This window comes from Sceloporus occidentalis, unplaced genomic scaffold, assembly GCF_023333645.1.
Source record: "Sceloporus occidentalis isolate IW3139 unplaced genomic scaffold, rSceOcc1.0.p SCAF_14, whole genome shotgun sequence".
Classification (NCBI taxonomy): domain Eukaryota; kingdom Metazoa; phylum Chordata; class Lepidosauria; order Squamata; family Phrynosomatidae; genus Sceloporus; species Sceloporus occidentalis.
Window position 1 is genome coordinate 1,133,107 of NW_028316994.1, and position 19,016 is coordinate 1,152,122.

General features: G+C 41.5%; 2 protein-coding genes across 2 annotated transcripts; both read right to left on the reverse strand.

Annotated features, from left to right (window-relative positions):
* Positions 1–5,590: 5,590 nt before the first annotated feature.
* LOC149303452 (olfactory receptor 14A16-like) lies at positions 5,591–6,520 on the reverse strand. The gene has a single exon (XM_089480719.1). It carries the CDS (start codon positions 6,452–6,454, stop codon positions 5,591–5,593), a length of 864 nt encoding a protein of 287 aa, XP_089336845.1. The 5' UTR covers positions 6,455–6,520.
* Positions 6,521–17,862: 11,342 nt separating this feature from the next.
* Positions 17,863–18,648, reverse strand: LOC149303453 (olfactory receptor 14A2-like). The gene has a single exon (XM_089480720.1). It carries the CDS (start codon positions 18,646–18,648, stop codon positions 17,863–17,865), a length of 786 nt encoding a protein of 261 aa, XP_089336846.1.
* Between the last annotated feature and the right edge of the window lie 368 nt (positions 18,649–19,016).

A 19,016-nucleotide genomic window follows, 5' to 3' on the forward strand; every position in this document is an offset into this window, starting at 1 on the left:
ATCTTCAGTTGAAAATATGCATTAATCTCTCTTCTGTGCTTCTGGAGCATTGCTCCCAAGGGTGGCCATCATAACTCAACAATGAAAAGTGTATATTAAAAAATCCAACCTAAGTTTCTGAGCTGATAACTTTTTTTAATATCAGAGAAGATTTAAGAACAGGAAATGACTGAATTATGGAAGAAAACTGAATCTTTTCATCTTGATATTTCCAGTACTATGATATTTCCAGTACACTGACAAGCATACCTTCAGAGTATAGATATTTTAGTTTCTGATTTTAATGGTAAGCAATGCCATATAGTCTTGTTATTTAACCCTGAGAAATGGGAAGTAAATCTAGCAAAGACCTTTCACTCAGGTCTTATCTGAGTGGGAAACAGAGACACATGGACTAAGGGACAATTCATCAGTACTATCACATACTAACAACACAGAAAGCAATGAAGTGGTAAGAATGGGATGAGCCTTTGCTGAACAGGACTTAGGGTAAACAACACAGGAGGGTTTTTGTCATAGGGACAAGCATTAGTAGACAATTTAAATTCCTATTTAATGCTGTGTGGAGCTTCCATTTATTCATTTCATGTGTCGTTCCATGTTTTGGCTCTTTTATATTGCTCTTCAGTGTATTGCTTCCATTGTCTTTTTAATTCATCTTGGTCATTTAGTTCCTCTTCTGATTGTAGAGCATCCCCACCCTTAGTTTGTATTTCCCTTTACTGAGCATGCTGAGTATCAATTCCTCATTTATGGTGACTTGTTTAAAGGCACGATAAGGTAAACAATGGCTGGCATCCAGTTGGTTACTCCCTACTTCCTCAAACCCATACTATTGAATTGTTGAATGGTATATCAACACATAGATAAATTTAATGAATTCAGTGCATCTACTCCAGTTATGCCTAAAGTCAGACATAGGCTAATAAGATCTGAGGCAGCAAGTTCAAAAAGTAGGACTTTCGGATTTGATTCTGTGCACCCTATTGTAGCCAAAAGAACAAAAATGCAACAACATTGGAAAGACATATGCTCACCACCCATCATTCTCTAGTCTAGGTCTTTATTGCTCTGTCTCTATACACATATTGTAGAGACACCAACTTTAACCAGACATATTTTAGAAATATGTTTAACTTTCATTCCAGTATATGCCTAGCCAATGATTATGTCCTATGTGTCTTTCACCCTCCCATTTCAATTGATCTGTTTTTGCTATACTTTTTCTCTCTTTTGCAAAGAAATTGTTTTTAAAAAATTCAATAAAATTGTTTTCAAGTAATAAATTCTTGATGATATGACCTGTTCAACTGTAGAAACGAATGGCTAATAGACTGATGGTGTATCATCTTTCATCCAAAGTGTTTGTTTATTTTATTTTATTTTATTTTATTTGTATGAACCTTACTCCCAGGACTGGACCCAAAGTGGCTAATCACACTCTAGATAACAAGCTAACAGGGAAACTATAACAGAGGATTTCCTGCATGGCCGAGAATGAATAGATGGCACCTAATCTCATCTTCCTACCACAACCAGAGGAACAACCCTGAAATTTTTGTCTGTGTCCATCTCCTTCTATGGAATGCCTCAATCTCTTTGGCTGGGGTACTTTATTTTGCTTTCCAGTCAATTTATATTAATTGAGAAGAAATTGCATGCATTGTATTAGTGTGTGTGTGGGGGGGGGGGGCAACTGTGGGAGCTTGAGGATAGCACTAGCTCACAAGGAGTTTATCGAGGACCATGACCCACTTCACACCCCCAAAAAATAAAAATTCAAAGTTCACCCTAGAATGTCCCTCAGTATCATTTAGGGGCATTTTCACCATGTTTTTTCTTTGGGGGGGGGGGGGATTTTCACTATGTTTTTGTTTTACTCCTGTGCCAGGAAAGGCCTATTTAACAAAAGGTGACCATATGCAACTTCCTATTTACTTCCAATTTTTAAAGGTCTCTTCTGAGATGGAAGGTTTGTTGTTGTTATTGTTGTTGTTGTTGTTGTTGTTTTGACACCTAGGGGCCTCTGGGTCATACCCTTCATGGCATCACATAGGCACTTGAGAAAAGGTATGGCCTGGGGCAACCACCTCACTTGAAATCTTGAAATGGCCCACCAACTCTTGCAATTCCAACAATGTAATCTTATATCAGTGATAACTTTGCTCAGGGCAATGTTGTTATGCTCAAGGTACAGACCTGGTTGATAAGCCATGGCAATTTGGACATAAAATAGGAAATAAAATGAAATGAAACAGAGGCCAAATTGTCATGATAGATGTAGACCAGGTAGTTTGCAAACCCTTCAGTACACAACCACACAGGGACCAGAAAACTCCAAGAAGATCGATTCCTGAGTGATTTCCAAAGTTTCCCATTCACTTGTCCAGTCAGCCATTCATCTGCTGCTATGGAAGCAAAGATTAAAAAAACCCCATGGTATCTGTGGCATAAGCTTATCTGGAAATTTGCAACCAACAGAAGATGCACCCTCCAAACATAGACCCTGTTACTGTATCACTGGCCAGAATTGGCTGCCATGCCTGCAAATCCTCCCTCATACTAGCTGTGACATATAAGTGAGGCCTTGGGTGAGGCACATTGCTCATGACAACACATTCAAAATGGTGGACCCTTCTCTGGATATGACACTTGGGTTGTTTGAGGAACACTTGACACTGAAGCCTGTTGAGTTAGGATGGTATGTTGACCCAGCCTAATCTATTGGACTGTCAAGCAAGCTAGATGAAACCCCATTGACACACATCTCACATTGGGAGGTGTTTCTCAGAAGAAATAGAGAATATCCTTATAATAAAAGGAGTGGACAAAAATTTTAATTCTGCTGTAGCACACACACATTTTATATCTAGAATCTTTGGGTAGGTTGTTGGTTTTGGGTGAGATGGACAACTGGTGGCAAGCTTATTTCATATGGCTTGCTAGGATAAGATGAAACAGTTCTGTGGGACTCTGACAGGACACAGAGCCATACTGATTGAGAGCCATAAAATCTGTGCAAAATCTGTCCTCATTTCTGTGTCCTACATCTGCCTGTTGGGTAGTACAGCAACTGTAACTCACCAATGGCTCCTCTTCATCCTGGAGAGAGGTGACTAGTGGGTTGCCATAATGTTTTGTCCTGGGCCCAGTGGTATTTATTATCTTAATCAATTACTTGTATGATGGATTAGAGGGCTTGCTTATCAAATTTACAGATGACACCAAATTAGGATGGCTAGATAATACCTAGAGGACAGGATGAGAAATCAAAACTACCTCAACAGATTAGAAAGCTGGGCAAAAACTTACAAAAAGAATTTTAACAAGGAAAAATGTAAGGTACTGAAAAAAATGAAAGACTCAGATATAGGGTGGATGACATATGGCTTGACAACAGTATATGAAAAAGGGATTTCTGAGTCTTAGTAGACCACAAGATGAATATGATTTAAAAGTGTGCTTCAGCCACTAAAAGAGCCAATATGATCCTAGGCTGTATCCATCGGAGAGTAGTGGCTAGATCAAGGGAAGTAATATTACCGCTCTGTTCTGCTTTGGTCAGACCTCACCTGGAATACTATGTACAGCTCTGAACAACACATTTCAAGAGGGAAGTTGACTAGCTGGAGTGTGTCCTGGGGGGGGGGGGGGTGTGTCATAAATATAATTTCTTTCCTCTAAACTTGTGAGGCAGCATGTTGTAGTGGTTTGAGCATTGGACAATGACTCTGGAGATCAAAATGTGAATTTTGGCTCAGATATGTAAACCCACTAGATGACTTTGGGCAAGTCACTCTCGACCTCAGAGGATGACAACAGCAAACCCGCTCAGCAGAAACCTGCCAAGAAAACCCTGTGATGGTGGAAACCATGTGGCTACCTCTTAGTTTTGCCAGGTTTTAGAAATAACAAGAAGGGACTATTGTAATTCAGTTCTTATAACGGGAACCATTGAACTATGCCATTGTATATAATGGGAGTTGAGAATGCACAGATTTTGGTATCCATGGGGAGGGGCATCCTGGAAACAATCCCCCAGTGGATAACAAGGGTCCACTGTATTGCTTGAGTTAATTTAGTTATGTATTTCTCTGTAAAATTAACATATTGTCCACATTTATAAATAACATAATGCACACATTTGTATCTTTTTTGAAGAGCCCACACCTCAGCAAACAGAATTTTTTGGGTCCACATTTAGCCTAGAATCATAGAATAATAGAGCTGGAAGAGACCACAAGGGCCATCCAGTCAAACCCCCCTGCCATGCAGAAACTCTAAATAAGAGCATCCCCGACAGATGACCATCCAGCCTCTACTTAAAGACCTCCAAAGAAGGAGATTCCACTGCACTCTGAGGGAGTGTATTCCACTGTCGAACAGCCTTTACTGTCAGGAAGTTCCTCCTAATATTGAGACAGAATCTCTTTTCCTGTTGCTTGGATGCATTGCTCCAGGTTCTGTTCTCTGGAGCAGCAGAAAACAAGATCACTCGCTCCTCAATATGGCATCCCTTCAAATATTTAAACAGGGCTATCATATCACCTCTTAGCCTTCTCTTATCCAGGCTAAACATCCCCAGCTCCCTAAGTCATTTCTCATAGGGCATGGTTTCCAGACCCTTTACCATTTTGGTCGCCCTTCTTTGGACATGCTCCAGTTTCTCAATGTCCTTTTTGAATTGTGGTGCCCAGAACTGGACACAGTATTCCAGGTGGGGCCTGACCAGAGCAGAATAGAGTGGCACTATTACTTCTCTTGATCTAGACACTATATTTCTATTGATGCAGCCTAAAATTGCATTGGCCTTATTAGCTGCCACATCACACTGTTGACTCATGTTCAACTTATGGTCTACTTGGACTCCTAGATCCCTTTCACATGTAGTTTCATTCAGCCAGGTGTCACCCATCCTATATCTGTGCATTTCATTTTTCCACCCTAAGTGCAGTACCTTACATTTCTCCATGTTGAAATTCATTTTGTTAGCTTTGGCCCAGCTTTCTAATCTAATCTAATCATTTTGAATTTTGATCTTGTCCTCTGGGGTACTTGCTACTCCCCTCCTAGTTTGGTGTCATCTGCAAATTTGATAAGTATGCCCCCAATTCTGTCATCCAAGTCATTGATAAAGATGTTGAATAGCACTGGGCCCAGGACAGAGCCCTGTGGGACCCCACTGGTCACTTCTCTCCAGGATGAAAAGGAACCATTGTTGAGCATCCTTTGGGTTCAGCCAGTTAACCAATTACAAATCTATGTAACAGTTACCTAAATAAATGGAAAAAGCTTGCCAATCTTCAAACAGAGGACTTCTTTTAATAAGGAATCCCTGCGAGTCCTATAAGAAACAGGCTTCCTGGCAATCTCATAGGGAACATAACTTATAATAATGAATACGTTGCAACCCTAATGTGTTTGATATTATATATTATTAATAAAGAAACTGCAGCTATACAGCTCAAAAATGTATTGGGCACAAATGACAGTGAAACATCCTATAAATGAAAATTATTCTTCCATCCAAACATAGTAGGATTTCTCATATCCTTAGAGCTTTATACAGAAACAAGACAGGAAAAGCTATTCATGGGTTTTTCAAGCCCAACAGGTTTTTCAGAGCATTTTTGATCTCCTTATTTCTCAAGCTGTAGATGAGTGGATTCATCAAGGGTGGCACCATTGCATATATCATGGTCAGTGATAAATCAAGGGGTGATAGGGATTCTGAGACAGGCTTATAGTAAGATAGATATGAAGTAAATACAAGTACAGAGAATACAGTGAGATGTGGGAGGCAAGTTGAGAAAGCTCTCTTCCTTCCTTGCCCAGCAGGAAATCTCATCACTGTAGTTAAGATGTACATATAACTCAAAACAACGAAAACAAAGCAGCCTACTCCAACCACTGCACTCAACAAAAGAATTCCAATTTCAATCAAATACAAGTCAGAGCAGGCTAGCTTAAGTAAGTGTGGGATTTCACAGAAAAATTGGTTCACACTGTTGGAACAAAAGGGGGATACAAAGGTGCCTATAGTGTGTAACACTCCATATAAGAAGCTAATGATCCATAGAGCAGTAACCATTTGAAGGCAGGCATATTTATTCATCATAATCTCATACTGTAATGGTTTGCAAATGGCAATATACCGGTCATACGCCATGACTGTCAAAAGAAAGTAATCAGATGATACAAAGAACATGTAGAACAGGACTTGAGCAACACATCCAGAATACGAAATATGACTGTCATTCCTAAGGGAATTGGCCATGGAAACAGGTAAAATGACTGAAATTTGCCCCACATCCTGTATGGCCAAGTTCATCAGAAAGAAGTACATAGGGGTATGCAAGTGGTAGTCAGAGACTATTGCAGAGACAATGAGAAGATTCCCTGTTGCTGCTGTCAGGTAAAAGATGAGGAATACAATGAAGTGTAGAAATTGCATCTCCCGAACATGTGAGAATTGCAGAAGAAGAAACTCTGAGAGAGAGGATTTATTAAATGGATTTTGCTTTTCAGCATATTGGTTCCCTGTGGAAAGAAAGAATGAGACTTGTTAGAATGAGTATAAGAATAGTAGTGGCACAGTCCTAGGAGTTATAATTGTAGGGTGGTATTATATGATTCTGGCTGTAACTGCAGTTGTTACACTTGAGACCTCGAATTCTGTGTGTATGACATCAAGGCAGTATCTTATGTGAAAGACTGAAAATTGAAGAAAATCAATTCTAAAGTAAATCACAGATAGTGTAACCCTACCATACAATTTTATGTCACTGATAGCATTTTAATTGGTATGAATCTACCCTATGGAATCCTGAGATTTGTAATTTCATGAATAATTTAGAATTCTCTGCCACAGAGCTTTAATGTTGTCATTAGCAAATACCCTAGAAAATTATAAGAACTTCACCAAATGAAAAATAACAGGTTTTTCTAAGATGAACACATGGCTGCTTAGTATGTTATCCAACTGGTTCAGTTATGCAGTGTGGATACAGACTGAGTCTCTCACTGGTTCTACTGTAGCAATATTTCAAATGCAGAATCAAAAATGGTTTTCCCCCAAATGCATAATCTTTAATACTCATTCCTTCCTACACCTCTACTCTGTCGGGTTCTTGCTACCCTAATCATGTATGGCACCTTGAGAACAGCCGATAGGATTTTATAGTTCAAAGTAAAAAGATCACTTGAAGAAGAATGAAGCTATATAAGTGCTTATGTGAAAAGGTTGTATCCATCAGTCAACAAAGTAATCAATCAAATAATCTGTTGATCCTTTTATTTGTACATTTTCTTTTCCCCAAGATTAGGATTTAGGATGGTTTATAGTTTAGATGTGTACTTTTAGTATCAGCTAAAAGAATCCCAATCCATCTTCAATATTTTTTTTCCTTCAGGAAAAGAAATCAGGCCCATGCACGGTCTTTAAGAGCAGGTGCTGAAATAACGTCTACTGAAAGTCCTCTTACATTTCAGAATGCAATCAACTTGATAAATGACTGATCATAATTGGGAAGAACTAACTAAAAATAATTATTTTGCTGATACTCAAGGCTAGAAGAACAGGGGGAATAGTTCTGCATCCACAAAGCATTTGACCTCCTCATTTTCATAGCCAAATTTTTTTACACATGACATTAGATACTTTGTGAGTTAAATAGAGAAGATGATTAATTTTAGGATAAAGCTGTAAAGACTACTATTTACCAAATAACTATTTCCAAATGTTAACTCACCAGTAGGCTCATGAAAACCAATCATTGTGGCTTCTGGAAACGGTGTGGAGAATTCAAGTTATTTCCTTCTCCTGGTTCTTGATCAGACATACCATCAGACATATCACATACCATGTGGCAGCAATTACAGGCAATGAAGCAAATAAGTAAGCAATCAATGGTATAGGAAAATATTTGGGGTGATAGTTCCAGTTTTGTCTCCAGATATTTTCAAGCAGGACTCAAAATTATCTCTGTTTGAAAACTTAGATATCTGCTGTAAGTCCATACAGGGGATACTGAGCAAGCTGATCAGACTTGGTATATGTTGGTTTTGTATATCACAGCGAATCTTTAACAGGAGGGGGGTTATGAGAAGAAGAAATAAAGATTACATACTGGCAAGTAAGCAATAGGTAGAAATAATGATCCATAGGTAAATAAGGATATGAGAGGACTAAGAGAAGGGAGAATTTTAAACCTTGCAAAAGTGTTATTTGTGATTGCTGCACTGACATTACTCACATAATTAGTTACTGTGTAAGATATGATAAGCTAGTTTGAACGGAAAACAAGTGCCTAACAGTTGATGCATACACTGTCAGTATATTCTTGTATCGTAAAAATAATCCAATGGTGTGTGGACATTCTCTCTCTGAATATTCCAGTATGAAAACACTTCTTGCTATCTTGGAAATTCTACAGATGTTTCGGCTAAGAATGAATTTCCACATAAGCTTCAGGCTTTATTTTAACAGTTCAGCCCTAGCTATACTCTCTGGGAAGTAGGGCCCAATACATTCAGGGGATCATATGCCCAAGTAAATAAGTATAAAAGTGCAAATTACATTTACATGGCAGAACTTAATATTGATTGTATAGTTCTGTCAGAAATAATTGAACAGACACAACTTGTTTTCTAATTCAAATTAATGCATGCAGCAAAGGTCAAGAAAAAATCCAACATTCCAACATGCAAGTCAAACTACTCTACTCGATAGCAAAGTCATTAGCACAGAAATAATCAAAAATAAAAGGAAAAATATGGAAGAGAATGTAACATAACAGAGAAGGAAAGGAAAGAGAGGAATGTATTAAATTTTCCATTTCAGAATACTGGAGAAACTCCTGAAATGTTAACAATTTGAAAAATTTCCAAGCCACTATTTTCTTCACAAATTTCTCTTACTTTCAAATGTACCTTCTTCTCCGGTAACGCTTGACAGCTGTGTATCTCTCTAAAGATCCATGCCACTTTATGAATATCCTCCCTCTTGATGTATGATGAACTCTTCTAAGGAGAACATTTATTCACCTCTCTCTTGAGCTTCTAGGGATTTGTTCCCAGGAGTAGCCATCACAGTTCAGCTGTAAAAGTGTATATTTTTAACTTCATACAGTACTAATACAGTTATAAATTTCTCTTATTGTCAAATGTACCTTCTTCTCCGGTAACGCTTGACAGCCATTAATACAGTTATAAATAAATATATTAGGGTTTTTTGGTTCATACATCATTGAGCTAAGCACCTGAAAATGACAGAGCTTCCAAAAAAATCCCTTTATTCTTTCCATCCTACCATTTAAGATGTTAATAGGAAGCAACTTCTGAATTCTAGTAAATTCTTATGTTTATAAGCTGAAACAATATTTTTATTAAATTCACTCATTATTATCATGGACCATATTCGATAGTTAAAGACACTATACCAATCAGCAGGAAAATGTAGGACACAGAAATTAGGACTACTTTGTTAACTAAGGCGGGTTACAAAACGCCATGAAAGTACGCGTGGAGCGCGTACTAGGGTTAGGGAGGTGCGGTGCTTCCGCACCACCCTAACCCTAATATGCGCCCTGCGCGTAAAAAATGACGGCGGCCGTTCCAGATGGCCGCCGTCATGAGGACGTCACGTCCGCGCCGCCTCTACACGGGGCGGCGCGGATGTGACGTCCTCACTCCGCGCCAGGGCACCTAGGGCGCCCTTTCCGCGGACCAGGAAGGAGCTCCGTTTTGGAGCTCCTTCCTGGTTTGCGGCGGTGCTTTGCTTCGATGGGCGCAGCCTCCAAGCAGCCCCTTTCTCCTTCTCCCCGCCACCGCAGGGTGTCCTTGGGGATTGAAGCCCCAGAGACACCCCTTTTCAGGCTGCGGGGAAGGGGCGATTTGCTGCTTCCCCGCAGCCTGAAAAGCAGCGGATTGGGGCCTCAGCGGCTGCCGTTCTACCCACTGAGGCCCCGATACACTGGGGATAGGGGCGGGTGCAGACTGCCCCAAATGGGCGGTCTATAACCCGCCTCTGTATAAAAGATCTGCACAGATTTTATGGCTCTGAGTCAGATCAGAGTCCCTCAGAACTGTCTCATCTTATTTTAGCAAGCCATATGAAATAAGCTTGCCATCACTTGGCCATCTCATGGAAAATAAACAAACTCTCCCAATCTGGAAGATATAAAGAGAGTGCATGCTACAGTAGAATTGAAGTTTTGGCTCACTCCTTTATGATACCAGTGAGTGCTCCCTATTTCTTCTGGGAAAAACCTCATAATGTGAGATGTGTGTCAAAGGGCTGCCCATCTATCTTGCTAGGCAGCCCAATAAATTAAGCTGTACTAGCATATCTCCACAACTCAACAGGGTTTCGTGCCAAGTTTTCTTCAAAAAACTCATGTGTCATACACACAGGAGAGCATTTCAGTTGGAAAGTGAAGAAATGTATCCCTTAAAACACCCATGCTTTTGCCTTTCTAAAGCCTGAATTGAAGATTGGGGTCAACTCCTCACCATACATGTACACCATCACAGGAGCACACCACCAGAAACCCCAAAGTATCCCCACATCCACCCAGATGCCATCCCATTGGATGACCCCCCCCCCCTTTAATCAGCCACATAATCGCACATGCAATGCTCCCCTTGCACAGGACATCAGTCTGTGAGTGATACATTGGCAAAGCACAATCATGGTGCCCCCCTATATGCCCCTTCACCCCATGCCCCCTCCCCCCATTGGACTGTCTGGTTTATGTACTTGGAGAGAACTTAAACCGACAGGTTTCTGTCCTGGGCAGAGTGATATTCAACATCTTTATCAATGACTTGGATGACAAATGTGGGGGCATACGTATCAAATTTGCAGATGACACCAAATTAGGAGGAATGGCTAACACCCCAGAGGACAGGATCAAGATTCAAAATGACCTAAATAGATTAGAAAGCTGGGCCAAAGCTAACAAAATGAACTTCAACGGGGAGAAATATAAGGTATTGCACTTAGGGTGGAAAAATGAAATGTACAGATACAGGATGGGGGACACCTGGCTGAATGAAACTACGTGTGAAAGGGATCTAGGAGACCATGTAGACCACAGCTCTGGCACTGTGTCCCGATGAGGCAGCGATGAAGGGGCACCATATAGCCATGCCACCAGAGCTAAGGCGCCCTTTTGAGAGCACAAAAAAGAGCCACTTTTTGTAGCTCCTTTTTGCACCCTCAGAGGCCAGATTGGGGTTGCGGTGTGAGGTTGCCGGGACCCCAATCTGGTACAAAAGGGGGCTGCTTGCAGAGCTCCTCAGATATAGGATGGATGACACATGGCTTGACAACAGTACATGCTAAAGGTATCTGGGAGTCTTAATAGACCACAAGGTGAATATGATTGAAGAGTGCGCTTCAGAGGCTGTATCAACTGGAGAGTAGTGGGTAGATTGAGGGAAGTAATATTACCACTCTATCTTGCTTTGGTCTGACCTCATTTGGAATACTGTGCATAGATCTGGACACTACAAGAGGGATGTTGACTAGCTGGAGCGTGTCCAGAGGAGGGTGACCAAAATAGTGAAAGGTCTGGAAACCATGGCCTATGAGGAGCAGCTTCAGGAGAAAGATATATTTAGCCTGGGGAAGAGGTTTTAAGAGGTGTTTTGATAGCCATGTTTAAATATTTGAAAGGATATCATATTGAAAATGGGTTAAGCATGTTTTCTATTTCTCTAGAGACAATGCGGCAATGGATTCAAAGTACAAGAAAAGAGATTCCACCTAAACATTAGAAAGACATTTCCGACTGTAAGAGCTGTTCAACAGTGGGATATATTGTCTTACAAAGTGTGGTGGAGTCTTTGACTTTTTAAAGCAGAGTCAGGATGGTCATCTGTCAGGAGTGCTTTTAATGTGTCTTCCTGCATGGCCCTTGTGGTCTCTTCCAACTCTTTGAGTCTATAAAAGTATTATTTCAGCTCCATATGAATAAGTATTTACTAGAATTCAGAAATTGCTTTGTATTAATATTTTAAATGACAGGATGGAAGGAATTAGGTTTCTCTGAGGCTTTATCATTTCCAGGGGCTTAGCACAATGAAGTATGAGCCCAACATTTTTAATTTATTTATAGAATCATAGAATCGTAGAGTTGGAAGAGACCACTAGGGCCATCCAGTCCAACCCCCTGCCATGCAGGAAATCCAAATCAAAGCATCCCTGACAGATGGCCATCCAGCCTCTGTTTAAAGACCTCCAAGGAAGGAGACTCTATCACCTTCCGAGGAAGTGCATTCCATTGCCGAACAGCCCTTACTGTCAGGAAGTTCCTCCTAATGTTCAGGTGGAATCTCTTTTCCTGTAGCTTGCATCCATTGTTCCGGGTCCTGTTCTCTGGAGCAGCAGAAAACAAGCTTGCTCCCTCCTCAATATGACATCCTTTCAAATATTTAAACAGGGCTATCATATCACCTCTTAACCTTCTTTTCTCCAGGCTAAACATCCCCAGCTCCCTAAGTCGTTCCTCATAGGGCATGGTCTCCAGACCCTTCACCATTTTTGTCGCCCTCCTTTGGACACGCTCCAGTTTCTCAATGTCCTTTTTGAATTGTGGCGCCCAGAACTGGACACAATATTCTAGGTGGGGCCTGACCAAAGCAGAATACAGTGGCACTATTACTTCTCTTGATCTAGACACTATACTTCTATTGATGCAGCCTAAAATAGCATTGGCCTTTTTAGCTGCCGCATCACACTGTTGACTCATGTTCAACTTGTGGTCTACTTGGACTCCTAGATCCCTTTCACACGTAGTTTCATTCTGCCAGGTGTCCCCCATAATCCTATATCTGTGCATTTTATTTTTCCGCCCTAAGTGCAATACCTTACATTTCTCTGTGTTGAATTTCATTTTGTTAGCTTTGGCCCAGCTTTCTAGTCTATTCACGTCATTTTGAATCTTGATCCTGTCCTCTGGGGTATTAGCTATTCCCCCTAATTTGGTGTCATCTGCAAATTTGATAAGTATGCTCCCAATTCTGTCATCCAGGTCATTGATAAAGATGTTGAATAGCACTGGGCCCAGGACAGAGCCCTGTGGGACCCCACTGGTCACTTCTCTCCAGGATGAAAAGGAGCCATTGTTGAGCACCCTTTGGGTTCGGCCGGTCAACCAATTACAGATCCATTTAACAGTTCCTTTGTCTAGCCCACATTTTACAAGCTTGTTTGCAAGAATGTCATGGGAAACCTTGTCAAAGGCCTTACTGAAATCAAGATATACTATATCCACAGCATTCCCTTCATCTACCAAGCTGGTAATTTTATCAAAGAAAGAGATTAGATTTGTCTGGCATGACTTGTTTCTCTGAAACCCATGTTGACTTTTTGTGATTATGGCATTGCCTTCTAGATGTTCACAGACTCTCTGTTTAATTATCTGCTCCAGAATCTTTCCTAGAACTGATGTCAGACTAACTGGACGATAATTGTTGGGATCCTCTTTTTTCCCCTTTTTGAAGATGGGAACAACGTTTGCCCTCCTCCAGTCTGCTGGGATCTCTCCTGTTCTCCAGGAGTTTTCAAATATGATTGCCAATGGCTCCGATATTACTTTTGCCAGTTCTTTTAATACCCTTGGATGGAGTTCATCTGGTCCCGGAGACTTAAATTCATTTAGATTAACAAGGTGTTCCTCTACTATCTCCTTACTTATTCTGTGCTGAAATTCCCCTATTCTGTCCTCTGCTCCATTATCCTCAGGTTGAGCACCCTTTGCCTTTTCTGAAAAGACTGAGGCAAAGAAGGTGTTGAGTAATTCTGCCTTTTCTCTATCTCCTGTTAGCATTTTGCCATCTTCTCCACGCAGTGGCCCTACCGTTTCCTTCTTCTTCCTCTTGCTGCGGACATATCCAAAAAAGCCCTTTTTATTGTTCTTAACCTCTCTAGCAAGCCTGAGTTCATTCTGCGCTTTAGCTTTTCTGACTTTACCCTACAAATGCCTGCTATTTCTTTGAATTCCTTTTTCGTGATTTCCCCCTTTTTCCATTTCTTATACATCTTCCGTTTCAAACTCATCTCGGTTGAAAGTTCCTTAGTCATCCATCCTGGTTTCTTGAGACACCTCCCGTTTTTCTTTCTCACTGGAACTGTTTGAAATTGTGCCTTCAGTATCTTCCTTTTGAGAAAGTCCCATCCATCCTGAACTCCTTTATCTTTTAGTATTTCTGACCATGGAATCGCCCTCAGTACTTCTCTAAGTTTACTGAAGTCCGCTCTCCTAAAGTCTAGGATGCGTGTCTGACTCTGCCTGGCTTCTCCTTTCCACTGTATTACAAACTCCAGGAGAACATGGTCACTTCCACCTAAGGATCCCACCACTTGCACCCCATTAACCAAGTCATCCTTGTTGGTTAGGATCAGATCTAAAATAGCTGACCCCCTTGTTGCCTCTTCCACCTTTTGGACCATGAAATTGTCTTCCAGGCAAGTGAGGAATTTGCTAGGCCTTGAGGATTTTGCTGAGTTTGACTTCCAGCAAATATCAGGATAGTTGAAGTCGCCCATCACTACTACATCTCTCTTTTCTGACTGTGTGGTCATCTGTTCTAGAAAGATATCATCCAATTCCTCAGCCTGACTTGGGGGTCTGTAGTAGACTCCCACCGTAACACCCTTGTTGTTTCCCTCCCCTTTGATTCTTATCCAGATGCTCTCCACCTGGCTTCCCTGATTGATGTCCAGGATCTCTTCACTGGTGTAAATATCTCTGACATATAGTGCTATTCCTCCTCCTTTCCTGTTTGGCCTATTTCTCTTAATAAGGTTATACCCCTCTATTTCCACATTCCAATCATGAGACTCATCCCACCAGGTTTCAGTGATGCCTATTATATCATATTTGCTTTGTTGTACTAGGAGTTCGAGTTCATCCTGCTTATTTCCCATGCTCTGTGCATTAGTGTAGAGACATCGCAGACCATGGTTCTCTTTTACTTGCTGCCTGTGCAAGTTTTTTTGCCTCCCACTGTTGGGTCCTTGCACTGTTTTCCTTGTTTCCTCTGTGTCAGTTTGACTATTTTCGCCATCCCTTTCGCCTTCCTTAATATTGTCTCCCTTCCCCTCGGAACTCAGTTTAAAGCTCTCCTGATCAAGTTCTTGAGACTGTTGGCAAAAACATTTCTTTCAACTGGCGTGAGATGCAACCCGTCCATTGCAAGAAGTCCCTCCTCATGGAACCGCAGCCCATGATCGAAGAATCCAAATCCTTCTCGGCGGCACCATCTGCGAAGCCAGTTGTTCACATCTGCTATTTTCCTCTCCCTTCCTGGACCATGCCCTTCAACTGGCAGAAGAGACGAGATGACAACCTGTACATCCATTCCTTTCAGCTTCCTACCAAGCGCCTCGTAATCCCTTTTGATGTTCTGAATGCTGTGTCTTGCAGTATCATTAGTTCCCACGTGGACCAAAAGGAAGGGGTATTGGTCAGTAGGCTTGACCAGTCTTGTCAGCCTCTCTGTCACATCACGGATCTTTGCACCTGGAAGACAACACACCTCTCGAGACATCTTGTCAGGCCTACAAATCACTGCTTCTGTACCCCTCAGCAAGGAGTCCCCCACTACGACCACACACCTCCTCCGAGGCTTAGCAGCGACTGTTCCCTCGGGTGGGACTCTCAGGCTCCTCTGCTCTGTCCCTGTAGTCTGTCCATGCTGCTCTTCTTCATCCTCCTTGATAAGGGAAAGAGCTTCGAATCGATTCTCTAGCTGCAATCTCCCCGAACAATTCCTTCTTGGCTTACTTCTCTTTGCGACATTCCTCCAGCTGTCTGCCTCCTCTGTTTGGCAAGTGACCTCTTCCACCCTAGCATCTTCCTCTGCGTGGTACTCATCCAAGATGGTTAGTTCTATTGTGTCCAGGAAATCCTCTTGTTCCCTAATATGCTGAAGTGTAGCTACTCTGGACTCCAGCTGCTGCACTTTCTCCTCCAAGAGTGCTACCAACTTGCACTTGGTGCATGTGAAGTTCTCCACTTCTGTAGGCAAGAAGAGAAACATCCCACAAGAGTTGCAGGTGACTGCGGCAGATCCCTCGTTGTCCATACTGCAAAGTCTTTAGTAATAAATATAACAGTCAATCTACTGGGAATACTTCTTTAAAGGTAAGTACTGGCTGCTATCTTACACTTAAAGGGAAGGTTCTGTTTCAATATCTGATTCTAACCTGATGCCACTTGAGCAGAGTTGTTGAGTTAAAGAAAACTAAAATTCCTCTCCTTCTCCTCTCTCTGGCCGGACTGTTCTGGAAGGCTCTGGAAGGTGGTATATAAAGCTAGTCTGCTAGCTCCGCCCCCTTGTGACTCACAGATGTGACTCACAGAAGCTCCGCCCCTTCAGCAACGAGCACACGGTCTCAAGCACACGGTCTCAAAATGGCTGCCAAGCAGCTCCTCTCCTTCTCCTCTCTCTGGCCGGACTGTTCTGGAAGGCTCTGGAAGGTGGTATATAAAGCTAGTTTGCTAGCTCTGCCCCCTTGTGACTCACAGATGTGACTCACAGAAGCTCCGCCCCTTCAGCAACGAGCACACGGTCTCAAGCACACGGTCTCAAAATGGCTGCCACCTGTATCAGTGATGTGTGAGACAAGAATACAGATTTCCTGCTGAACTATGGTGGTCATCCCTGGGAACGAAACTCAAAAATGTAATTTGTTTCCTTTACACTTTTGAGCCAGTGTGGTGTAGTGGTTTGAGAACTGGACTATGACTCTAGAGATCAGAGTTTGAATCTTGGCTCTGTCATGTAAACTCACTCAAGTCACACACTCTCAGCTGCAGAGGATGACAATAGCAAACCCCCTCAGGAGAAACCTGCCAAGAAATTCTGTGATGGTGGAAACCATGTGACTGCCTTTTAGGAAATTATCCCAGCCATTTTAAAGTGACTTATCCTTGAGAGGATAAAGTCGCATTTAGTTCAAATGTGGCTGGGCAACTGCAACCATATGTAGCCAGGATCCTAGCCATGCTTATCCAGCCACTTTTCAAAAACGGGAGCCAGTTTGCAAAAGCAGCCATATATGTGTGGCTGGGATCCAGCCTGCATATGTGTTGCAGTAACCAGGCTTCACTTGAATGTGAAAATACCGACTATTAAAATTAAATGCAACTTTATCTCCTAGGGGATAAGTCACATTTAAATGAGTGAGATAATCTTAGTTTTGCCAGATTTTTAAAATAACAAGAAGGGACCATTGAAATTCATGACTTGCAGGGCTGACAATCAGAAAGTTGCTAGTTACAAGTTTGTGGTCTACCTAAATACCAAATCAAGGTCAGCCTTCCGTATCCACAGATCTGCATGCACAGATTCAATGGGACTTGAGCATCCACAGGTTTGGGGAGGGGTGGGGAGTCCTGGAACCAATGTCCAGTGGATAACAAGGGTCCACTGTATTGCTTGAGTTAAGTTAGTTATGTTTTACTCTGTAAAGTTAACATAATGCACACATTTACATCTTTATGAATGGCCCACACCTCAACATACAGAATTTTTGGGGTTCATGTTCAGCATAAATAAATGGAAAAGCTTGTCAACTTTCAAACAGAGGACATTTCTTTTAATAAGGAACACCTACCAATCCTATAACAAACAAGCTTTCTGGCTATCCAATAGGGTACATAACTTATAATAATGAATATCTTGCAACACTAATGTGTCTGACATTACTTGTTATGAATAAGAGAAGTGCAGCAATACAGCGCAAAAATGTACTAGGCACAAATGACACTGAAACATCCTATAACTGCAGAGTATTCTTCATTCCAAACATGATAGGATGGTTCGTTCCAATGGAGCTTTACGCAGAATTTACCAGACAAGATAGAAAAGACTATTCACAGGAAAGAACCTCAAACACAGCAGTTTTTTCAGAGCAATTTTTATCTCCCTGTTTCTTAAGCTGTAGATGAGTGGATTCATCAAGGGTGGCACCATCGTATATATCATGGTCAGGGATAAATCAAGAGAGGATGGGGAATCTGAGGCAGGCTTAAAGTAAGATAGAAATGAAGTAAATACAAATACAGACAGTACACTGAGGTGCGGGAGGCAAGTTGAGAAAGCTCTCTTCCTTCCCTGCCCAGCAGGAAATCTCATCACTGTAGTTAAGATGTACATATAACTCACAACAACAAAAACAAAGCAGCTTATTGCAACAACTGCACTCAACAAAAGAATAGCAATTTCGATCAGAAACAAATCAGAACAGACTAGTTTTAGTAAATGTGGAATTTCACAGAAAAATTGGTTGACATTGTTGGCACAAAAGGGGGATACAAAGGTCCCTGCAGTGTGTAACACTCCATAGAACAAGCTAATGATCCACACCGCAGTCACCATCTGAAGGCAGGCATGCTTATTCATCACAATCTCATACAGTAATGGTTTGCAAATGGCAGCATACCGATCATACGCCATGACTGTCAGAAGAAAGAAATCAGATGCTATAAAGAATACATTGAAAAGGACCTGAGTGACACATCCAGAATAAGAAATATGACTGTCATTTCTAAGGGAATTGGCCATGGAGACAGGTAAAATGACTGAAATTTGCCCCACGTCCTGTATGGCCAAGTTCATCAGAAAGAAGTACATAGGGGTATGCAAGTGGTAGTCAGAGACTATTGCAGAGACAATGAGAAGATTCCCTGTTGCTGCTGCCAGGTAAAAAATGAGGAATACAATGAAGTGTAGAAATTGCAGCTCCCGAACATGTGAGAATTGCAGAAGAAGAAACTCTGAGAGAGAGGATTTATTAGCGGGACTTTGCTCTTCCACATACAGTCTCCCTGTGGAAAGAAAGAATGAGACTTGTTCAAATGAATAAAAGAAAAGTGGTGGCAGAGTCCTTAGAGTTTTGATTCTAAGCTGGTATTATATGGTTATGGCTGTAATTGCAGCTGTTATACTTAAGACCACGCATTCTGTGTGAATGATATCAAGGCAGTATCTTATCTGAAAGC